Source organism: Rhinoraja longicauda, chromosome 17 (genome assembly GCF_053455715.1).
Source record: "Rhinoraja longicauda isolate Sanriku21f chromosome 17, sRhiLon1.1, whole genome shotgun sequence".
NCBI classification, from domain to species: Eukaryota; Metazoa; Chordata; class Chondrichthyes; order Rajiformes; family Arhynchobatidae; genus Rhinoraja; species Rhinoraja longicauda.
Window position 1 is genome coordinate 25351268 of NC_135969.1, and position 24910 is coordinate 25376177.

Below are 24910 nucleotides of genomic sequence, written 5' to 3' on the forward strand. Positions count from 1 at the left end.
AATTGAATTCTTCAATTTTAGGTAACTACATCACCCTCCCCCTCTCCTTTCTTCCCTTATATAACCCCCCCTTCCCCCCTGGATTAGCAGATTTCTTCCCTTCCACCTACATTCCTTCTTCTAGTTTCACAATTTGCAACTCTTCAATCCTTTTGTCTCTCACCTTTGGTCTTTTCATCTCTGGCATTTATCCATCTACCTATCAAAAAACCCTTCTCATCTGTATCGACCTGTTACCCACTAGGCTTTGTCTTGACCCTTCTCTCTTGTGGTTTTATTCCCCCCCTACAATCATTCTGAAGAAGAGTCCTGATTGGAAACATCACCTATCTATGTTCTCCAGAGAGGCTGTCTGACCCGCTGAGTTACTCCAGCATTTTGTGTCGTTTATCAGTAACAAGCTGTTAGGATGGCTGAGTTTTGAATCCAACCAACATGTTTTACAAACTCCCTGCAGTTGTCAATCATGAGTAAGGCTGAAAGATCACAGCTATACCAACTGTGTGCAAATTAACAGATTTTAAAAAAATTCTGAGAAACAAAGCAGCCACTATTGTGTTCTGTACTGCTTCCTCATTGCCCCAGTGACCTTGGTTCGATCCTGACCTCAGATGTTGTCTATGTCGAGTTTGCACATTCTCCCTGTGACTGTGTGAGTTTCCTCTGGGTGCTCCAATTTCCTCCCACATCTCGTGTGAGCTGGGAGGTTAACTGGTCACTGTAAATTGCCCCAAGAAAAATCAGTGGCAAAATTAATCAAAGGTGAGGAGAGAGAGCGAGAGCGCGAGGGAGCAAGGGAGAGAGGGAGAGAGACCAAATCTATACTAGCTCTTAGATCATTCCTAGCAATCCCATACCTCCACTTCTTTCGTAACCTATTCAAACTTACCTGACCATCCCATCCCCTTTGATTCCCCTGCCACTCAATTACACACAGTGGCAATTATCGCAGCCAATTAACCCACCCACCTGGTAATCTTTGGGATGTGGGAGGCAACTGGAGCACCTGGGGGAAACCCACTTGGGGAGCATGCAAACTCGACACTGTTGAAGGTCAGGATGGAGCCCAGCTTGCTGCAGATGTGAGGCAGTAGCTCTACTAGTTATGACACTGTGGTGCCATTAATACTGCCCCAGACAATAGTGGAAAGTAACCGACATATAATAAGTTGTCTTAACTGGATGAAGTATATCCTCCTGTAGTTAGGAGTTCCTATTATAAAATACAAAGAGCAGGTTCTTGCCCTGCGGACTGCTCCTCCTACGGCTGGTCGTCACTACCCTGTGTGTGACGGCAGGAGACTGTAGATGTTGGAATCAAGCAAAATAATGAGCTGCTCGAGGAACTCATAGGATTGAGCAGCATCTGTGGAGGCAAAGGGACATTGTATTGAATGAGGACCTTGCATCAGGACTGAGAGTGTATAGGGGAATAGCTAGTGTAAACGTAAAAGGGAAATAGAGGCGGGATGGTGATAGTTGAAATGAACTGACGTGGGGGATGATGGGCAGATGGAACTAGGTGTGGGAGGGCATTGGGGAGATGCTAGAGTCATTGGTGATCACTACCCTGTGTGTGGTGATCACTACAATGTGTGTGGATGAAAGCAGGAGAATGGGGTTGAGAGGGAAAGACAGATCAACCATGATTGAATGGCGAAGTTAACTCGATGGCCGAATGGCCTAATTCTGCTCCGATGGCTTATGGCAACCCTGTGTCTGGCGATGTCTACCTAGTGTGTGGTGATCACTACCCAGTGTGTGCTGATCACTATCTAGTATGAGGAGATCCTATCCTGCATGCAGCGTTCACTATCCAGTGTGTGGTGATCACTATCCAGTATGAGGTGATCCTATCCCGTGTGCAGTGATTACTATCCTGTGTAGTGATCACTATCCAGATTGCAATGATCTAACCCATTCATGACCATTACCACCCATTTTCATATTGTCTTTATACATGAGTTGGCCATGGAAACTTGGGACGTTCTTTTCCTGTGTTGGCCATGGATATAGAAACTGGTATAATGTGTGCAGAACAAAGACCTCCACATCCTCAACAACCTCCATCATTTTTTATTGCAATACAAAAACCTTTTCATTGCAATTCCTTTCATACATAAATATATTAACAATATATCCCACTGGGGACCAAAAGATTTAAGTCTGTCACGTTGTGCTATTACAAGCGATTAAGAAAAATTCATAGAAAAATAATATCGAGGGCATACAGCATAAACCATTCAGTATTACACATTTAAAAATACAAGTTTAAGGATGCATCAGTTCCAAAGGCATTAATAGGTACTGTTGCCCTCGACAGGGCAGGGTACATATTAAAGGCTTTTAAATCTTTTTAATAGTTTCAGTCATTATTATTGGTGATTAACATCAAGAAGTTTTTTAAATTCTTCCCCGGTAATAACTTAGGTTTTGAACAACATCGTATGGCACACTGTTATCAGGCAGAGATGGTACCAGAGGACATTTTGATTAAAGAGTCTTTGACATTGTTGAAACCACAGTGACAAAATGGCTGCTGATCTGTACTGGACTAACAAGTGGGAAAGACTACGATGCGAGTAAGTGGTGGAGTGTGGCCGCTGATGAACAACCTTTCCCTCTCTCTGTGCCCAGACTTTATTTTTCGAAGGTTTCTGATTCTTGCCTGTGACAGGGAATAGTGAGGGATCTATCCCACTGCGGTGGGCTTAACAGCCCCGCTCACCCGTGCTATCGTGTGGGAATGGCCTGAAGGTGAAGTGGGATGGATTTTCCCAGCAGGGTGCTGTCAACTGTAGCAGCACTTCCAATGGAGTACACAACAGGATCAGGAGTAGGCCACTCGGGCCTTCATGCCCATCCCCATATTCACTATTACCATGACTAATCTACTTCATGTCTCTGCTCCCCTTGTGCCAGTTCCACCTAATCTTCACTTTGCTGATCTTTCAAATATATCATCCTCATCTTTAAACACCTCAAAACACCCACAACTCTCTAGGGTAGATTCCAAAGATTCACTCCTCTCTGCAAGAAGAAATTTATTCGCACCAGTTTTAAATGAGAAGGTTGAGAAAATGTTCAAGATATGCAAAGTGAATGGATAGTCATCTTTGAGTGAGGACAATATTGTTCTAAATCACTGACCCAAGAATCAATTCACATTCGACTTGCCAAATTTTGATCATTTAGTTTGATAATGGCTCATGGAAGAAGGGCTATAATTATTTTGCAGGAGAGCAAGATTCTTGATTCGTACAGGTGTCAGGGGTTATGGGGAGAAGGCAGGAGAATGGGGTTGAGAGGGAAAGATAGATCAGCCATGATTGAATGGCGGAGTAGACGATGGGCTGAATGACCTAATTCTGCTCCCATTGCTTGAACTTATGAACTTATGAGAAGGGATTCTAATCATTATTTAGTGGATACCCCCTTTTATCCCACGACCTCTCCAACAATCTCTAGTGGTGTGAGGATTTAACAGGCACCAAGCTGGGACTGGGCAATGGCCCCATAGCATGGAACCTGGGACGCAAGCAAGACATACTAGCTTTGGGCGAGCGAGAGAGAAAGGCAGTCCAGGACAGCGGACCAACCTGACATCCACCAACCCGACTATCTGAGCAATACCAAGTGCCAGCCTTCCACCACTAAACGATAAGGTCGAGATGATTCTAGTTCTTAATGGCTTTCAACTTGCTATAGAAGTGCAATTTATATATATTTTTAAAAACAAATCTTGACATCTTTGACACAAACAATGCATAATTTAACATGTAAGAACACACAAACAAACCCAGCACATCAGCCTCACAGTGTGAAGCTTGGCCTCTCTGAGTGCATTAATTGTGCTTCAACTTCATTCAGTCCAAAGGGAGCTCCCATTCAGATTGTCTCTTGTGATGTTCTCCTACCTCCCTTCTGATGAGTGATTCCCTGCTAATCCTGCAGGATCTGGGAAGGGCGAGATTTCTCACCTATCTCTGTGAATAAGCGGAAGAGATATTGGGTCGGGTATGGCTTTGACCCCTTTCAGAACATTACTGGCCTCCAAGGGGATGCCAGGTCAGCAGCTTTAACAATCCCCAACTAAGGACATTAACTACCGGTTCAGTTGCAGTCAGTACTCTGTTACCACCCTCCCAGCACACTGACAACAGGCCCTAACCTGGTGACCCAGACCCACATTCTGATCCGTTGGTTGCTGATGTACTTAAATATCCAGCCATTGCTTAGTTAAACAGTCAGCGGCTAAGGAGAGAAAGATATCTTGGAATAAAATAACTAAAGTAAAACCTTTCTATTATTAGCAACCTATTGCAGATACAGGAGAGGAGAGAGCTCGTGCCACTCCACAGTTGGACACAGAGGACTTGCGGGAAAACCTTTTGCCTCCATCACCACATCCAGTCAAATAAGCTTCTTCCTCACCTCTGATATTTTGCCAACTAGTAAACGTGTGCGTACGTGCCTCACGGACTGAGCTCCCAGCTACACTGGAGACTTTAACCCCGGGATGGTTGGTCGTCCTCAGCGATGGTGGTGGTCTCTGTTGGAGAGGCTCCACTCTTCCCGCACGGAGCCGTTCCTCGTCTGTTGTTGGGATTAGGGAGCGCTACGTGACAGTGGTCAAGTACACGGCGATCGGAAGGGAGAGTAGCACCATTGGAAATTGCCCGTCCGCAGGGGAGGGTGTGGCTGTGCTGCTCCCGCTCACAGTGTCCGCGTGTTCTTCCTGATCTCCTTGCGCTGCAGTAGCCGCCGGGACTCCCGCGACCCCTCGCTGTCCTCCGACCTGCTGCGCGAGGTCATGGCCAGGGGGTTGCGGCTGACCACCAGGTCCAGCCGCTCTCCGCACTCCGAGATGAGCGGCGCCATCAGGCAGCTGTCAAAGTCCCCGGTCTGGATCTGGTTCACCTGTGGCAGAAGCACAGCAGACCTCACTGGGCTAGCTTCTCCCTCACACCCCACTCCCAGTCCTCCGGCCAAGCCTTTCCAAAGCCACGAGGTGGCACTAGGGCAAACTGCGATCAATGTTTGTCCCACCACATCTCCATCTGCCCTATGAAAGAGCTGCCTGCTGTTCCCCACTTCCCCCATTACTATCCTTACAAACATCTTTCTATTCCCACATTTATCCAGTTACTTTCTAAAAATCATCGTATCTGCTACCACCACCATTTTAGGCAGTTCCTAACATGGAAAGTACAGAACAGGAACAGGCCTTTTGGCCCACAATATCTGTGCCCAACATGATGCCAAGATAAAATAATCTCATCTGCCTACACATGGGTGCATATCCATGTGCCTATCCAATAGTCTCTTAACCGCCACTATCATATTTGCCTCCACCACCATCTCTGGTAGCGTGTTCCAGGCACCCAACACCTTCTGTAAAGAACTTGCCCTGTACATTGCCTCTAAACTTTTCCCCTCTTAATTTAAAGCTATGTCCACTACTGTTTAATATTTCCACCCTGATAAAAAGGTTCTGGCTACCCTCATGCCTCTCATTATTTTATATTCTAACAGGACTCCCCTCAACCTCCAGCATTCTAGAGAAAACAGCACATGTGTCCAACCTTTCTTTTTTGATAATACCCTCTAATCAGGGCATTAATCTGGATTAGAGAGTATTAGCTAACAACATGCTCTGTGAGAATATGATTGTTTCTCTGGTTCTGTTGCTGACCTCTTGTTGTTGGCATATCTTCTTTCTATCTATTTTGCCAGCAGTCTCACACTCCTCAACTATTCCACTCTGACTGAAACAAAGCAGCTCATCAATACAAAACACGAAAATTCTCATTCACAAATGTTGCTATTATATTCAGTAAAGCAAACCTGTACCTGGTAATTACTGGAGTGCCATCACTGTTGTGTGTCCAACATTTATCCCTTAGCCCTGCTTCCTCTCCAGAGTGATGTATCTCAGTCTACTACAAATACTTGCCCATTGTACCCTGTGAGTTATCTGAAGTCTCTTTTACCATCTGGGACAATGTTTTCCTTCTGTTGCAGTTAATACTCCATACACTTCACTTAACATCAGGTAGCCCTAGGTTGCACTTGCTAGGCCTCCTGTGACAGCATCTCCTGACTGATCACGATCACAGAGGAAAGTGTAAGAACAACAACACCATGGGAACACCACCATCATTGCTCGTGCAACATCCTGATTTGAACACTGTTGCAGGCTTAAGACCTTTGGACTTCCTATCTGCTTTGTCGTGGGAGTTAAGAGACTGAAGTGGTTTGGTGAGAAAACCCACTTCTACCTTCCCAAGGGAAACCAGGGACAAGCAATAAATCCCGAGCTTCAATGATTCAATTCAATGATACAGTGAAATACTTTGTTTTGCACGCAACCCGGTAAAATCATACAGCAGACCTCACTTTGGCAGTACACAAGAGTCGTCACGTTTCTGGCACCATCTTTTCAACTTGCCATCATCCTCAGGACTAATCTAGGGAAATTATTTCCTTTGTTCCCACTCATCTTTGCTATTCCCTCCCTCCCCAAATGAGCTAAAGCACCAGCATGTTTTGCTCAACTGTAAGGGGTTGGGGTAACTGTAACATTCCTTCCAGTGTGCTTTTTAAATCTGGTTCATCCCGAAACGTTACCAGCTGATGTAACGCAAGTCGACACTAGCAGCAGACCACCCAGGAGAGAGGTGAGTCTGAAGAAGGGTCTTGACCCGAAATGTCACCTATCCTTCTCTCCAGAGATGCTGCCTGACTCGCTGAATGACACCAGCGTTTTGTGTCTATCTCCAGGAAAGAGGAGTTCGTCTGAGATTGGTTTCCCCATGGCAACTCGGACATCGCCTGTGGCCCATTCACTACACTGGACCATAATCCAGGCTGACACTCCCTGGGGGCTTACATCGTGTGGCTGTGTGGTCAATGTCTTTCAGATGAAACCTTCAGAACTCTAAGTTTCTTGTCAGGGATTGCATGGCAAATATAAAATGGTTAAATTGCGAGGACCAGTTGAATACATTGGCTCAAGTTTAGAGGGCGATCGAACTGAAGTGTTTAGGATGATTAAAGGATCTGAAAGGACAGAGAATAAAATGCCATTCTTTTCAATGGTTATGTCCATAAGGGAGAATTAGATTAGCATTATAGTTGGGCTGTTTAAGGTCAGATCGATCCACTCTTCACATCAGGGCTGCAGAGGCTGGACTCAATGGGAACCTTCAGTCTGAGACCAGAGATATGAATGAAACCAATGGTTACAGATGAGGGGTAGAACAGCCATCATCATAATGAATGGCAGAACATGCTCAGAGGGTAAATGATCACTCCCTGCCCCCAAGCAGTGCAGTTCTCTCTGGAGGCAAGAAGCCATTGGATTCATATACTGTATGCCAGCGCTCTGTGGAGCAACCATTGACTCTTTCCAGTGGTCTATCACAGCTTTATTTTCCTCAAGTGACAATCTAATGTCTTTCTGAAACCATTGTTCATCTCCCATCCATCCCTGTAGCAAGTTAGATATCATTATAAGCTGTGTTGCAAACCTGGACGCAGAGTCTCCGGTCCTGCTCCATTGGACTACAGGAACACCTTTTCTTTGCCAACTTTACCCAACCTGTTGTGAGCCACACTTAGATCTCTACACCGCTGGAACTGCATGATCTGGATCTGGAGCAAGATCTCATTGCTTGCAAATTGGCAGCAATGTTTCCGACTACACAAGCACTTTATTATTACAAAGTCTGCATAAATGTAAGTTCACATCACCTCTCACAACTCGTGAGCTCTACCACCAAGAAAGACAAGGCCCTGTAGATGCATGGAACATTACCACGAAAAGAGAAAAGGACACAAAATGATGGAGTAACTCAGCAGGTCAGGCAACATCCCTGGAGAAAATGGACAGGGGACGTTTCTGGTCGACAAAGCGCCACCACACACAGGTTCTCTCCAAGTCCCACACCAACTTCACATCCCAATTCTTCTTTGTTGTTGTGTCTAAATCCTGGAACTCCTTCTGCAAGAACACGATGGGAGCATCTTCAGTGGTAGGAGCATTGTAGTTCAGGAGAGCAGCTTAGCACCACCGTTACTGGGGCAACTAGGGATGGGCAATCTGTACCGGGCTCTCAAGGTGATGCAAAGGTCACAAGGAACAAATATAACTTCCCTCTTACCTGCACGATCCGGTCATGGGGCAGGAGCCCACTGCCATCAGCTGGCCCACCCGGCCGTATTAAGTTCACGTAAACCCCTTTTTCTAAGAAGCCGTCCGAAATACTGAAACCAAACTCTTCACTCTTGGATTGTTTATGGATCGTAATCTGAGAAAAGAATGTTGCTTCTTAACAAAGGTTTCTTTTTAAAAATTCAAACCAAATTACAATAGTAAATGGCATATAACAGTTATGAACTATTTTTTTAACATTAAAATATGGAGGTTACAGGTGGCACAGTGGCATATCGGGTAAAGCCAATGTCACACAGCGCCGGTGACCTGGGTTTGATCCTGACCTCGGGCGCTGTCTGTGTGGAGTTTGCATGTTCCTGTTACTACCTGGGATCCCCAGATCCTCCAGTTTCCTACCACATCTCAAAGATGTGGGGACTGGTTGATTAATTGGCTGCTATGAATTATACCTCGTGTGTAGAATTTGGGGGAAGTTCAAGAGTCAAGAGTGTTTACTTGTCATATGCACCGGATAAGAACCAGAATAATGAAATTCTTATCTGCTTCATTACCTAAATTAAATGTAATAGCAACTGCAACAAATATACAGTAAAGTGTCAGTTATTCTAAGTAACTTCACGTGATAGTGTCATATAGTTTGGAAACAGGCCCTTCAGCCCAACTTGCCCACACCAACCAACATGCCCCATCTACACTAGTCCCACCTCCCTGCATCTGGCTCATATCCCTGTAAACCTGTCCTATCCATGTTCCTGTCTAAATGTTTCTTAAATGTTGCGATAGCTCCTGCCACAACTACCTCCGGCAGTTCATCCCATACACCCAACACCTTTTGTGTAAAACGGTTACCACTCAGGTTACTATTAAATCTTTCCCCCTCACCTTAAACCCATGTCCTCTGGTTCTCAATTCCCATTCTCTGGGCAAAAGACTGTGTGTTTACCCGATTTATTCCTCTCATGATTTTGTACACCTCTATAAGATTGCCCCTCATCCTCCGGCGCTCCAAGGAATAAAGCCCTGGTCTGCTCAAGCTCTCCCTTTAGGTTAGGCCCTCGAGTCCTGGCAACATCCTGGTTAATCTCCTCTGCATCCTTTCTAGCTGGACAACAATTTTCCTGTAACATGGTGACCAAATCTGACCAAAAATACTCTAAATATGGCCTCACCACATCTTATATGGCTGCGGGAGCGGCTGCGACTCGCCTTAGGCTCGGGCCGCTGCGGACCGTCCGGCGCGGCCTGCAACCACAACAACCTGACCGCGGGAGAGGACAGCAGGAGAAGGGAAAGACATTGTGGCCTTCCATCACAGTGAGGAGAGGACTGGAGGAGACTCACTGTGATGGATGTTTCTTTTGTGTGTTTTGGGGGTTGTGTAATTTTAATGCCTATTTTGATGCTTTTGTTGTTGGACTGTGGGTGACTGAATTTCGTCCAATTTGGATGACAATAAAGCTATCTTGAATCTTGAATCTTGAATCTTACATAACTGCATCATGACCTCCCAACTTCTAAACTCAATACTCTGACTGTTGAAGGCCAATGTGCTGAAAGCCTTTTAAACCCTCATATCTACCTATGATGTCACTTTCAATGAACTATCCACCGGCACTCCTAGATGTCTCTGGTCTACAACATTCTCCAGAGTCCTGTGTAGGTCCGATCCCTGTTAGACTTCCAAAATAGACAATGAAAGTGCAAACGCAAATGTATAGAGAGCAACTATAATAATGCAAAGTGCATAGTGGTTCAGTACTGAGGTAGGGTTGTGCACAGTGTTTCAAGAACTTGATGGTTGATGGGAGGAAGCTGTTCTTGAATGTTCTTGAATGTGAAAAGTTGATGGGAGAGAATCAAATGGGATTAGTGTAGGATTAGTGCAAGTGGGTGTTTGCAGGTCAGATTCAATTCAGAGGGATGAGCCTGAGAACGAAGAAGGGACCAACATTAGTCTTTTCTGAAGTCTGAAGTAGGGTCCTGACTTGAAACATCAGATGGGCCCACGGTGGGTGCCGGAGGTCGGCCGAGGACACGCCGCCAAGAGAACAAGGAGCGACTTGGAGTGGGGGTGGGGGGGGTGGGTGCCGAGAACAAGGAGGGACCCTGTGTGGGGCCGCTGTTGAGAGAACAAAGAAGGAGTCAGCATGGGGGGCCTCTGAGAATGAAGAGGGACCATTGGGACTATAGTGAACACTTTGTAACTTTGTCGGCACTCTATATGTGGTAACTCTTTGGATACTTTGTGTTTGGCAAGCAAAACAAAGAATTTCACTGTGACCTGTCACATGTGATAATAAAGTATTATTCATTCATTCATTCAGTATCATTCATTCTGTGTATTGTACGAGAGTATAGACAGGAAATGCAGGCCTAGGTTGAAGCAAGGTGTTTTTTGGCCTGGTATCAGCGTAACTTCACGTGGCGGCGCCTAACGGCAGCGGCTGACTAGCGGTCTGTCCGTCTTTTTTTCCCTTTTTTTGTTGTGTGTCGGTGTTGGGATGGTTTTTATATATTTTTTTTGGTTGTGTATGTGTGGGAGGGGGTGGTGGTGTGGGTGGGTGTGGGGGGACGACGACTTTTCTCTTCCTCACGGCGCGGGGTGCGGCTCGGCTGCGGGGCCTAACATCGCCCGCTGCGGCTTGGCCGCTGGACTTTACATCCCGGTGCGGCTTGGCCGCTGGACTTTACATCCCGGTGCGGCTTGGCCGCTGGACTTAACAGTGCCCGGTGCAGCTCGGCTGCGGGGCTTAACATCGCCCGGTGCAGCTCGGCTGCGGGGCTTAACATCGCCCGGTGCAGCTCGGCTGTGGGGCTTTTCATCGCTGGTGCGGCTCGGCTGCGGACTTGACATCGCCCGGTGCGGCTCGACCACGGGACTTAGCTGCGCAAGGCTTGGTCGCGGGCCTTTCATCGCCCGGTTCGGCCGCGAGACGTTTCAGCGCCCGGTGCGGGGACTGTGCGGGTCGGTCGGGGACGAGCTGTCTGTCCGTGGGCGTGGGGAAGAGAGTGGAAGTTTTGTTACCTCCATCACAGTGAGGGGGTGTTTGGAGTCACTGTGATGGACGTTTGTGTTGGGGTTATGTGTCTTGTGTTCTTTTTTTTTCTATGACTGCTATGTAGTTTCGTTCGGTACTTCGGTACCGAACGACAAATAAAGCTCTGTTATACCTGTTATACCTGTTATACATGCGCTCTGTTGCACTCTATACATTTGTTCCATCTGCCAACCTGCACATTTTGGAGGTGAATGACAAACCTTAGGGTGTCCTTTTTTGGGTGAAACAACATTCATCGGCCATTTAGAAACCCATATGGACACATCACGTTAGATGAGTTTATTGCCATGTACGTTAGGGTGCAGTGAAAATCCTTGTTTGCATGAAGCTCGGAGTGAACGGTATACAACAATTAATACGAGTGCAAAACAGCAGAATTGTGCAAGATGTTAATGCAAAATCCGATCAGAGCAAAAGGATTTTCGTCTGACAAGAGGATGAGAGATGGGGTGAATGTGGTGTAGCAGTAATCTGGAGTATTAACGTCCCACAGGGGGCCGGAGACATGCCAATGTATTTTATGAACTATGTTCCTGTACCATTGATGCAATGAGGTAACTCTTCAATCTAATTTTCTAATTGAAAATAAGTTCTTTGCAATCAAATTTTAAGGTTGTTCTTAAATGTTTACCAAGCTGGGAGGTTATTGAATGATTTGCATACTCGTTGGCCAAAAATGGCCTATTGTGTTCCTTGATTCTCGTTGCTTTTTTGCAAATGTTTCATTCATTTCTCCTAAGTACCGTCTATTGTCTCTCGTTCCCCTTTCCCTTGACTCTCAGTCTGAAGCAGGGTCTTGACCTGAAACATCACCTATTCCTTTACTACAGAGATGCTGCCTGAGTTACTCCAGCATTTTGTGTCTGTCTTCTGAATGGTGCAGCTCTACTGTGACAAGATAACTCTCATCTCAGCTGTTGAAGAAGCCTACTCTGTCCTCTGCTACCACCTGGTGTTGCAGGATGTAACTGCATGCAGATTCCTCTGCTTGCACAAGAGCACAGATTCTCTTCTGCACGGAGCTTCCAGCATTTTCCCACAAAAGTGCCTGGATGATTTGGGGTTCCTGCAAGGATGTAACTGGCTGATCTTGCCCTCCGTACTTTGTCACTTGACCTCACAAGGGTTCTACAAAGGGAAAGAGAGGCCTTTGGTTTATTATTAACACGTTTACTGAGATATAGTGAAAAGTTAAATCCAGTTAAATCAAATCATGCTATACATGAGTACAATCAAGCCATACACAAGTACAACAGGCAGTGCAAAGAGAAAAACACCAGAGTGCAGAATTTAGTTTTACAGCACTGTAGCGTTAGAGATGCAGAAAGTCCAGTGTCCGCAATGACGGCAGGTTGGACGATCGGGACTATCCCTAACTTATAGGAGGACTGTTCAGTAGCCTGATAATAGAGTGCAAGAAGCTGTTCCTGAATCTGGTGGCATGCGCTTTCAAGCTTTTGTACCTTCAGCCTGACGGGAGCAGGGAGAAGAAGGAATGACCAGAATGAATAAGATCCTTGATTATGTTGGTGGCTTTTCCAAGGCAGCACGAAGTATTTTTGGAGTTGATGTAGGGGAGTCTGGTTTGTGTGATAGTCTGGGCTACATCTACAACTCTCTGCAATTTCCTGAGGCATTGCTGTGCTGTATTGGCCATAGCTTCAACGTGGTTAGTCTAGACAGATTAGATTGTTGGTGATGTTTATGCTTATGTGCTTGAAGCTCTCCGTCATTTCCACTTCAGCACCATTGATACTGATTGGGACATCAGACTACCACCACATTATTTTGTCAATAACTAGCTCCTTCGTCTTGCTGACTTTGAGAGAGACACTAGGTTGGCTTGACACTATGTTACTAAACCCTCTGTCTCCTTCCTGAACTCCATTTCATCATTGTTTGAGATCCAGCCTGCCACAGTGGTTTCATCTGCAAACTTGTAGATGGAGATAGAGCAGAATTTGGCTGCACAATCTTTAGTGTACAGGGAGTACGATAAGGAGCTGAGAACTGGTGCCTCTAGTCAATAAATAGGAGTCTGGTGTAGGAGTCTTTGTTATTTAGATGTTCCAAACTTGAGCGTAGCCGAGTGTTAGAATGTACTAACAACTCGGCACGGTGCAATGTAGCACCAGTGGGGGTTCCTGTGCCTCTCACTGTTCCAGCACTAAGTCTTCTTTCCATCCTCATTCCTTTCCATCTACTTCCTACTTCCTACATTCAGGTCAGTTTAAAAGGCCTCAGAATCTTCCCCCAGTCAACACCATCATATGCATCAGTCAGTTTCTCCTGCTCTTCAACCTATCACAATCTTCCCCATGCATGGTCATCAGTCTGAAACATGATCTGTTTCTTTCTTCACGGATGCTGCCTGACCTGCTGGGTATTTCCAACATCGGCAGATTTTATCTGTTTGATAGCACATCTCACGCCTGTGACCTCCATTGCCCAGAAGGTCAAACATGGAAGGTGTAAGGCAATGCCACCACCTGAAAGTTCCTTTGCAAGTCTCAAACCCTGCTGACTTGGAAATGTATCTTGGATTAAAACCTATATGTATGTATGTATGTGTGTGTGTGTGTATTGATAGTATCACAAAATGCTGGAGTAACTCAGCAGGTCAGGCAGCATCTAGGAGTGAGGGAATGGGTGACGTTTCGGGTCGAGACCCTTCTTCAGAATGTGTGTGTTGATATAGTCAAGTCAAGTCAAAGTCAATTTTATTGTCAATCCTCAGCCAGTTCACACACAGAAAATCGAAATACCGTTTCCCACAATCCCGAGGAACAAAGTGCATAAAACAAAAGGCACAGCAAACAACAATCAACATAAAACATAAAATATAAAATATAGTCACTTCAAATTTTTTTTAAAAAAGTGTCTGGTGCTGGATGTGCGTGTGTGTGGGGTGTTAAAGTCCAGGTCCCATAGGGGCAGGGGAGAGAGGAGGAAGGGAGGGGAGAGAGTTCAGCATCCTGACAGCCTGGTGGAAAAAACTGTTCTTTAGTCGGGTGGTGCTTGACCTCAGGCTGCGAAACCTTCTCCCTGAAGGCAGGAGGGTGAAGAGGCTGTTGGAGGGGTGGGAGGGGTCACCCACAATGCTCAATGCTTTGCGGGTGAGGCGGGTGGTGTAAAGGACCAGGAGTGTTGGGAGTGAGGCGCCAGTGATCCTCTCAGCAGTGTTCACTATGCGCTGCAGGGTCTTGCGGCTGGAGGCTGTGCAACTGCCGAACCACACAGTGATGCAGCTGCTGAGGATGCTCTCGATGGCACCTCGGTAAAAAGTGTACATGATGGGTGTGGGGGCTCCCGCTCTCTTCAGTTTGCGGAGGAAGTAGAGGCGCTGCTGGGCTTTCTTGGCGATGGACGTGATGTTGTTGCTCCAGGAGAGATCCTCGGTGATGTTCACCCCCAGAAATTTGGTGCTGCTCACCTGCTCCACAGCAGCACCATTGATGGTCAGTGGGTGGGGGTGTTGGGTGTGCGTTCTCCTGAAGTCGACAACAATCTCCTTTGTTTGCTCCACATTCAGGAAGAGATTGTTGTCTGTGCACCACGCGGCCAGCTAGTCCACCTCCTTCCTGTAGTGGGTCTCGTCGTTGTTGCTGATGAGACCCACCACTGTTGTGTCATCCGCAAACTTGACGAAGTGGTTGGAGCTGTAGGTGGGTGTGCAGTCGTGGGTCAGCAAGGTGAAGAGCAGGGGGCTTAGCACACATCCTTGTGGGGCACCCGTACTCAGCGTGATGGTGTCCGATGTGTTGCTGCCGACCCGTACGGACTGGGGTCTGGCAGTGAGGAAGTCCAGCAGCCAGTTGCAGAGAAGGGGGCTGAGGCCCAGATTTGTTAGTTTACAAACCAGCTGCTGGGGGATGATGGTGTTAAATGCTGAGCTAAAGTCTATGAACAGCATCCTAACATATGAGTTTTTAGTGTCCAAGTGGGTGAGGGCTGGGTGTAGAGCAGAGGAGATGGCATCCTCAGTGGACCGCTTAGCTCGATATGCAAACTGAAACGGGTCCAGGGAGGGGGGGAGGTTGGATCTGATCTGCTTCATGACCAGCCTCTCGATATATATCATCTGCATATGTCCGTGTCTATGTGTGCGTTTCTTTATACCTATGTGTGTTTCTGTGTCTACATGTGAAGTGTTATCTGTAAGCATGTCTGTGTATGTATGGTGTGTGTTTGTAGATCATCTGTGTATGTCTGTATGTATGCATGTATATGTGTGTATGTTTGACTCCATGCTTAGGTCCCCAGCGAAGTCAACTAGAAATATCAATGTGTGATAACTTTATCAGTCACACACTCACATACAGAGATGCACGCACACATCTACGCGTGCACACTCGCATACACACTCGTCCGCGCACATACACACACATGTACATGCGCGCACACACAGGCGCACACACACACAATACCAAACACTTTGTGACCATCGGGTGCGCCAGCAATGGCTACCTCGCCAACAATCTGTCTGTCCCTTCCTTCTTTGTGTTTAAATAATGTGTGTTAAATGTATGTTTTTAGTGTTCTTTAGCTTGTTTTATGTGGGGGGTTGAGGGGGTTGGGGGAAGCTTTTTCTAATATCTTACCTCGACGGAGATGCGATATTTTTCCGTATCGTATCTCCGTCTGCACTATGGCCTAACATCGAGGAGTTGGCGGCCTTTGCTGGAGACCAACTTTTGAGAGCTCCACCGCGGGGAAGCCTACGGGACTTTAACATCGCGGAGCTTGCGGTCTCTGGTCAGAGACCAAATTTGGGAACTCCAAGCTGCGAGAGTTTCGATTGCCCCGACAAGGGAGCTACGACCGCCCCGACGCGGGAGCTTCAACCGCCAGCTGCGGGAGCTTCAACCGCCCCAGATGGTTCGACTGCGGGAGAATAAAGAGGAAGCAGATTGGATTTTTTGCCTTCCATCACAGTGAGGAATGTGGTGAATCCGCGGTGGTGGATGTTTATGTTAACTTTTATGCAGTTGTGTGCCTTGTTGCTTTTTTAATCGTATGGCTGTACGGAAATTCACATATCACTGTACCTTAATTTGTACATGTGACAATGAAAGACCTTTGAAACCTTTGAAACTTCCTTATTTAATTTGTGCTCAGTTTCACACACACAGTCACAGTCCCTCTTTGTGCTAGGAATCTCCTCATAAATTCCTTTCTGTTGAGGGAGGTACTCAAGGTTCTGCTCAAAATGGCTTGGTGGCCACCTCATGCTCACAACATGCCACTTCCACCAGTCATGGATTGGATTGCTCTCCTTTCACTGCACGAGGTCAGGGATTTAATCTCTTCCTGAACAATGACCTGATGAGTAAAGCATCTTTCACCAACATCCCACACTCGCTCTCTCCAGTCCGATCCACACTCAGCCTCCTTAACACTGCAGGGCAGAAATCTCCAGACATTGTTTCTTGCTGATTACGGAGATAGACTCACCTTGTGCAATTCCACAGGAGTGGGCAACGTTATATCTTTGATCTCGATCTTCTTCAGCTCCAGTATTTTGTCCTTTGCCGGCGTAGTTGCCAGCGAGTGTTCACTCTGGTCCTCACTGCACTCGGCTGTGGAGCCCTCAGCCTGCAGCTTGCCCAAGCCAGGATGGTCCACAGATTGTGACAGATGCCCTTCGATTCCCAGAGTCAGCTCAGTTCCAGACATTATGGAAGCCTGTGGAGAGACAGGGAATTGTAGCGGATCTCGCAACATGGGAGCCTCTGAGTGGCGCAGCGGTAGAGTTGCTGCCATTACAACACAAGAGACCTGTGTTTGATCCCAACTACTGGTGCTGTCTGTACAGAGTTTGTATGCTCTCCCTGTGCCCGTGTGGGGTTTCTGGGTTTCTTCCCACATTCCTAAGACATACAGGTTTGTATGTTAATTAGTTTTGGTAAAATTGTGAATCGTCCCTAGTGAGTAGGATAGTGCTAGTGTACGGGGATCACTGGTCAGCATGGATTCAGTGGGCCGAAGGGCCTGTTTCCACATAGTATCTCTAAACTACACAAAATTGAATTAAACTAAATCTCCATGTCATTAGATCATGGAGGGTCTGCCCACCTGCTCCATTTTTCTTTGCTTCATGGCTCTTATTAGCCATATCCAGTCAAACCTAATTTCAGATCTGAAATTTTCAGTGTCTCCCCCCATTCCATCTATCATTTTGGAACAGATTTCTCTGTACTTTGCCTTTTGCCTGAAAGTCCTTTCATTATCTGACTTACCGTTCCAATTAAGCTCACACCCATTGATTCCGCACACTGTTATCAGAGGAATCTATTTGTCTCCATCTATCCTATGAAGCTGCTTAATCATCCTCAAGACTTTAATTGTCTCATGACTTTGCCCGTATCAATAACTTATTGGAGAATTGAATTACAGATCTCCTCCACTGTTTTGGCAAAATGGTTGTTTGAGCACTGGCATGTTCCCTTGCTGTATCTCTCTGTGATTCCCTGGCTCTATGGCATGTCCTAATCACACTTCTAAGCAACTTGGGCTAATTTTCTCTCATTGTGGTATCTGCAGTTGGACAGGATCCCAAGCAAGCCACCTGGTAGGAATAGATATGGACAGAAAGGCAGTGTGGAAAGTCCCCCTCTCCAATACTAAGAATCTTCTCAGCTGATATATCTGCATTGATAAAAAAAATAGACAGAGGCAAGGAGGATTTTTAACAGTATCTATTTGGATGGTTTGTAATATCCAATTATTTACCATTGAGTTCCACAATCATTACATTAATTGGTGAGCACTGTTAATGCACGGCAGGCCAATGGTTCGTCAATAAAAGCGGATGGCTCATTTTTGTCAATACGCAACATTCAGCGACCACTGTGTCGCACTGCCTTGATACTAGTTGTATACATACTTTAGTTTTTGCACTATCGTGGGCTGGTTTACTTACAGTAACTAATAATTTACTGCATATTTATTTTTGTTGATGTTGCATCAAATGAGGCTGTGAAGCTGCGATAAGTGAGAATTTCACAGTTCCGGTTCATATCTGGTGCACATTTCAAATGAACAGCCTTGAGTTATTGCATGAGTTTTATATAATGGCCTTGAAACCAGTGTTGATACACACAAATAGAGGTCAACAGGAGAGGAAAGAAGACAGGGGCATGAGTGCACAGCTGGAGATATGTGCTGGAGAGAGGGCATCAAGCTTCCCATTCCTAACTCTAAATCTAATGCTTCTAGTGGCAGGACGGACCTCTTCAAGATGGATGATTGCACCTTGGTAAGATTGCAATCACAGCCGTGCTAGATGGTGAGAATTGGAGCGGTTGGGGTTTGGACTAATCACAGTAGGCAGTGGGGTGGGTGCTAGCAAGAAGTAATGCAAACAAGGAACATAGAGCTCAGAGGAATGGAGGAGGTGGATATCAAGAAACAGTATGGGAGTTGGGAGCAGTTTACAACAAAGTGAATGGTAGGTGGAGAATGAATGTATACAAACACAGAGAGTGGAAAATAAGGCTGCAAACAGACATGATACAATGGTGATACAAGAATCAACAATGTGCAGGGCGGCACAGTGGCGCAGCAGTAGAGTTGTTGCCTTACAGCGCTTGCAGCGCCGGAGACCAGTGTTCGATCCTGACTCCAGGTGCTGTCTGTACAGAGTTTGTACGTTCTCCCCATGACCGCGTGGGTTTTCTCCGAGATCTTCGGTTTCCTCCCACACTCCAAAGACTTTACAGGTATGTAGATAAATTGGCTTGGTTTCGGTGTAAATTGTCCCCAGTGTGTGTAAGGTAGGGTCAATGTGCGGGGATTGCTGGTTGATGTAGACTCGGTGGGCTGAAGGGCCTATTTCCGCGCTGTATCTCTAAACTAAACTCAACTAAATAATAGGAGCAGGCAGAAAGTATTCCTGGTTTCAAAGTGCTCAGAAAAGATAAGAAAATGAGGAAAGGACTGGGTGTACTGGAAAGTACTGTAGTGTGAGGGCCAGATGATGAACAATTTGAGGTGGCCAGAATGTGAGTGCAAGGGGTCAATTGGGTGTTTTCCAAAGGCCAGCTGATGGTAGGAATAGACTGAAGAGTAAATGTGCAGTGAACCTGTACGGGGAGGTCCAATAAATATGCAATGTGGGATTTGAGGACTTCAGCTAATATTGCTTGGGGAAATCTCTGCTTTCAAAGAGCGCATGGAAGAACTATTTAGGTTGATATTTTCCTGCCTTAAAACCAGGAGGGTATTGGTAGATACCCATTGAAGTGAGCCACAGTCCTCAGTGGAGGAAAATGTAGTGAACATTAACGTGCTGATAATTTTAAAATTCCAGGTCAGCATTTATTGCCGATTCCTAATTGCCCCTGAACTGAGCGGCATGCTTGTTCATTTCAGAGGGCATTTAAAGGTCTGGAGTCACATACATGCCAGACCATGCAAAGGTAGCAGTTTTGCTTCTCTGAAGATAATTATTTAAATGACAACCCAGTACCTTCAGATTCATTGTTACTGACAAGTAGCTTTTGTTTTTAAGCAATGACTCATAGAGAATCATTGTAATACAGCATGGAAACGGGCCCTTCGGCCCAACTTGGCCATGCCGACCAACATGCCACGTCTATAGTAGTTCCACCTGTCCATATCCCTCTAAACCTATCCTATCCATCTACCTGTCCAAATGGCTCTTAAATGTTATGATAATACCTACCTCAACTACCTCATTTGGCAGCTCGTTCCATATACCTACCACCCTTTGTGCAAAAAGTTATCTCACAGGTTCCTATTAAATCTTTCCCTCCTCACTGTAACCTGTCCTCCAGGTCTTGATTCCTCTACTCTGGGGAAAAGACTCTTTGTATTTCCCCGATCTATTCCTTTCATGATTTTGTACACCTCTATAAGAACACCCTTCATCCTACTGTGCTCCAAGGAATAGAGTCCTACCCTGTTCAACCTCTCCCTACAGCTCAGGCCCTCAAGTCCTGGCAACATCCTTGTAAATCTTCTCAGCACCATTTCCAGCTTGACAACATATTTCCTATAACATGGTGCCCAAAACTGAACACAATACTCCAAATGTAGCCTCACCAATGTCTTATACAACTGTAATATGACTTCCCAACTTCGATACTCAAAACTCTGACTGATAAAGGCCAATGTGCCAAAAGCTTTCAAGACCACCCTATCTACAGTGCCTGTGATGCCACTTTCAATGAAACTATGAACCTGCACTCCTAGATCCATCTGTTCTATAACACTCCCCAGAGCCCTGCCAAACACGGTGTAGGTGCTGTCCTTGTCAGACTTTCCAAAATGCAACACCTCACATTTCTCTGTGTTAAATGCCAGCAACCATTCCTCAGCTCACCAGCCCATCCGATCAAGATCCTACAGCCATTTTTGACAGCCATCTTCACTATCTACCACAACACCCACTTTAGTGTCATCTGCAAATCTGCTAACAATGCCTTGTGCGTTCTCATCCAAATGATTGATCATCATAATCTGATTATAAACTGACTCTCAAGGCTGCGTTAGTGGAATTTGAACTCAGTTCGCTGAATTGTTCATAAAAAACTTTTGAGTTACCAGTCAAATAATTTTACCATCATTTAATAATGAAATAATGGATTGCTGGGAGTAAAACTGATTTGATAGAGGACTAAATTCAGTGAGCATTGGCTTCAATTAGCTGATACCAGTGATTGGTGGATAAAAATACTTTGGGCCAAAATTTGTCCCTTGAGGTATTGATACACAGGTTGGGGAATACTGCTTCCAGCTTTCTGGAATCGGGCCCACCATGTTATTTCTTGTTTTTTCAGACTGCTCTGAGGAAGATGGTCTCACACCTGCTGCTCTTCCCATGCCTTGCTGTGTGTGTGGATTTTAATTTTGCCAACTTAAGGAGGCTGGGACACACATGTGCATTTATAATGTTGTGGGGCAAACGTGGGTGATTACTGAGAGTACTTGCCTGTGCCACCTGGCAAGGAGAAAGGTCTTACCATGGCACATGGTTTGATGATCCGTTCTTTGCATCCTCACCAACCCAGTGGGCACATGCGGGCATCTCCAGCAGGTTCCCCGGCAACAAAACAAGATGAGAAGAAACACACCAACACCACCGGCCCTAACCATCCATCCATCGCCCGGGTAACAAAGTGATAATGTCCAGAGATTATCCACAACCACCCACACCATCAACATTCCCAATCAAGGTGAGAGGAGGGCAGAAGTCTGGCCCAGCCTGGGCACCTCGCGATTTACAGAACACAGCAACAATAAAACAAGAGCAGTTACCTCAATTTCTCTCAACAGTTCCGACTGTCCACATGTTTCTAAATCTTCCAGGGCCTGAGACCAAAACTTGTCTTCCTGGTCTTGGTCGGGTCCGTTGTGATTGCTAAGGAATCTGTTTAACGTACGAACCAAAGTGTCAGTATCTTCACCTCTATGCCCTCAGCACCAATGGGGCAAAGGTCACGATTCCCTGTCTGAACTGAACCTGGGGAGAGGTGGGGAAGAGTGGGGGAAAGGTGGGTGGGTGGAGAAATGGGGAGCTGGGGGATGGGGACAGGACAAAGAGCTGTAGTTCTGCCGGCTTCTGGTGGGCAACCTTGGGAATTCTTTGCTCCTGAGGGTTGTGGAGCCCAGGGGTATTTAAGGGGGAAGCTGATAAATGTTTGCAGGATCATGGGATTGGGGGCTATGGGGAACCTATGGAGGAGTTGTGGCCTGGGTTAGATTGTCCAACATCATATTGAATGGTTGGTCAAGCTGGCGGGGCTTGGTGGCCTTCCCTTCTCCCATTTGCCTGTGTTCTTACTTGGGAGCAGAGGATGAAGAGGCTGGGGATTTGAACATGGTACCAGTGGCCCCAGGGTATTCACATAGGTACATGGATCTTGGGCACATGTGGGCCCTGAACGACAGCAAGAAAGAACAAATCACCAAAGGCTAGTGATTCAGCTAAAACAATAAATGGAGAGGAAATACTCCGGCACTGGTGAAACATAGAAGATGCAGGAGAGTATGTAGGATGGAGGGTTGGGAGGGAGGTGCAGGGAACGTCCTGGGCAGTGAGAAGGTTGATGACAAAAGAGCTCAGAGTTGAGACACAGACAACCTGAGAAGAGAGAGAAAAAGAACAAAGACAATGTAACAGACAACATGGTGAAGATGGAGACACAATGAGGACAGTATGAAAAGCTACCATATTCAAATACACATGCACGTGGCCTCAAAAGGGGCAGGATTCTCCTGACTTTCAGAGCTCCATATGGGGTTCAGACAAGGGTTCAAATCAGTGAGAACATTTCTGGACTCTTCCCAGAGACGCATACCGAGCCAGACACCAAGTGCTGCTCGAAGACCATCAACTCGGTGAAAGGGAATGCTGCCAACTGCAAACATACCAGACTCTGAGAGTATGTGCTGAGGAATGCACTGAAGATCGTGCAGCCAATGCAAAGCCTTTGTGGGGAGGGACTGCAATCTAAGGTCCTGCTAACTCTGAACATGAGCGGCTGATTCCTCTGTAATCATCTCACAAACACTTAAAAGGTGCATTATTCAAAGAGGCTTCTTGAGTGGCAATAGTACTTTGCACATAGAATATATTAACTTGATGACACCACAAAGCTATTGAATTGTCAACATTATGAATGTAAAAAAAAGCTATGTACTATCTGGTATGTCTTGTATTTATCTTTTATGAATAAAGTCTTTGAAATTAAAAATCTGTTTAAAACACAGATATTATATGATAAATCAGTGTTCTAAATAGTGGGTGTAAGGTTGCAGTTTTAATGGGTTTGTATTATTTTTTACAGTGAAATCTCTGGGTTTCAATTTGATGTTGTAGCCTGGCCTATCGCTATACGTTTGATAGGTGGACTGTTTAAAGAGGAACATGTAATGGATTGATGCACTTTCAATGGAATGATTTGTGAACGAAGACATACTGATTATGTTGCATTTCCTGCATGTATTTTTATGAGTAAAGTATATTTTTTGAAATAAAAAAGGACGGATGTGGAAAAAAATCGATTTATTTCGCACACGAATGCACATTCCATGGGCACATTCCAAGATGGAGGAGCAAGTGCCGAGGGACGCACTGAGGCCTGGTGCAGACACCACAAAGGCTGTGCAGGGAGGAAACACTGTCTGGCCCTGTGTAACGGCCTCTCAGACACCTCACTGCATTGTTTAAAGAGGAAACCTGAGTGGTGTTGCTGCATTGTAAAGGTATGTATTGAACTGATAGTACAGGGAAAGACATGTACTCATCGTTTTTGCTGTAAATATTATAAATAAAGTACATTTTGGAAAATAAATCAATTTAATTTTGACAGAGATAGCCACGCAATGTCCCTTCATTAAGTTTCAGGTTGATAATCGTGTATCCTCAAAGGCATTAGACTTCTTTCCCCACCCACCCCCTTCACCTGCAGGCTCTTTACTCAGCTGTTGTGAACCCACCGCATTCCTTTCTCTCGGGTCCATAGGAGGGAGGATTAATTCACTTGACTGATGCAAAGAATCAGGAATGTACAGGCCTCTTCAGTGGAGAAGAGTTGGGTGGCTGCCAGGAAGTGAAGCTTTCCATTTGATTTTAACCATAAATTTTTAATATTTTTAAGAGTGTGCATTTAAGTTTTAGTTTTTTTTAAAAACATGACAAGTATTTGATATCTGGGTGCTTTAGCAACCCCCTTGGGCCTGGGTGAGACCTCATTCCTTTAGACTGAGCCAGTCTATATTACGTGGCGGCGCCTAACGGCAGCGGCTGACTAACAGTCTGTCCGTCTTTTTTTTTGTTGTGTGTCGGTGTTGGGATGGTTTTTATATATTTTTTTTTGGTTGTGTATGTGTGGGAGGGGGTGGTGGTGTGGGTGGGTGGGGGTGGGGGTGGGTGTGGGGGGACTTTTCTCTTCCTCACGGCGCGGGGTGCGGCTCGGCTGCGGGGCCTAACATCGCCCGCTGCGGCTCGGCCGCTGGACTTTACATCACCCGGTGCGGCTTGGCCGCTGGACTTTACATCACCCGGTGCGGCTTGGCCGCTGGACTTTACATCCCGGTGCGGCTTGGCCGCTGGACTTTACATCCCGGTGCGGCTTGGCCGCTGGACTTAACAGTGCCCGGTGCAGCTCGGCTGCGGGGCTTAACATCGCCCGGTGCAGCTCGGCTGCGGGGCTTAACATCGCCCGGTGCAGCTCGGCTGCGGGGCTTAACATCGCCCGGTGCAGCTCGGCTGCGGGGCTTAACAGTGCCCGGTGCAGCTCGGCTGCGGGGCTTAACATCGCCCGGTGCAGCTCGGCTGCGGGGCTTAACATCGCCCGGTGCAGCTCGGCTGCGGGGCTTAACATCGCCCGGTGCAGCTCGACTGCGGGGCTTTTCATCACTGGTGCGGCTCAACTGCGGACTTGACATCGCCCGGTGCGGCTCGACCACGGGACTTAGCTGTGCAAGGCTTGGTCGCGGGCCTTTCATCGCCCGGTTCGGCCGCGGGACGTTTCAGCGCCCGGTGCGGGGACTGTGCGGGTCGGTCGGGGACGAGCTGTCTGTCCGTGGGCGTGGGGAAGAGAGTGGAAGTTTTGTTGCCTCCATCACAGTGAGGGGGTGTTTGGAGTCACTGTGATGGACGTTTGTGTTGGGGTTATGTGTCTTGTGTTCTTTTTTTTTTTTT

General features: G+C 46.4%; 1 protein-coding gene across 7 annotated transcripts in view; it reads right to left on the bottom strand.

Moving 5' to 3' along the window:
* Positions 1-2070: 2070 nt before the first annotated feature.
* grip2b (glutamate receptor interacting protein 2b) overlaps positions 2071-24910 on the bottom strand; it is a 410662-nt gene continuing 387822 nt past the window's right edge. For all 7 annotated transcript variants that reach the window (XM_078414400.1, XM_078414394.1, XM_078414393.1 and 4 more), the window contains 4 exons: positions 21520-21631; positions 16693-16923; positions 8166-8312; positions 2071-4920 (listed from right to left, as the gene is read on the bottom strand). In XM_078414400.1, coding sequence (XP_078270526.1) covers positions 4717-4920; positions 8166-8312; positions 16693-16923; positions 21520-21631 — 694 coding nt within the window. In that variant the 3' untranslated portion in view covers positions 2071-4716. The remainder of the gene's footprint in view (positions 4921-8165; positions 8313-16692; positions 16924-21519; positions 21632-24910) is intronic.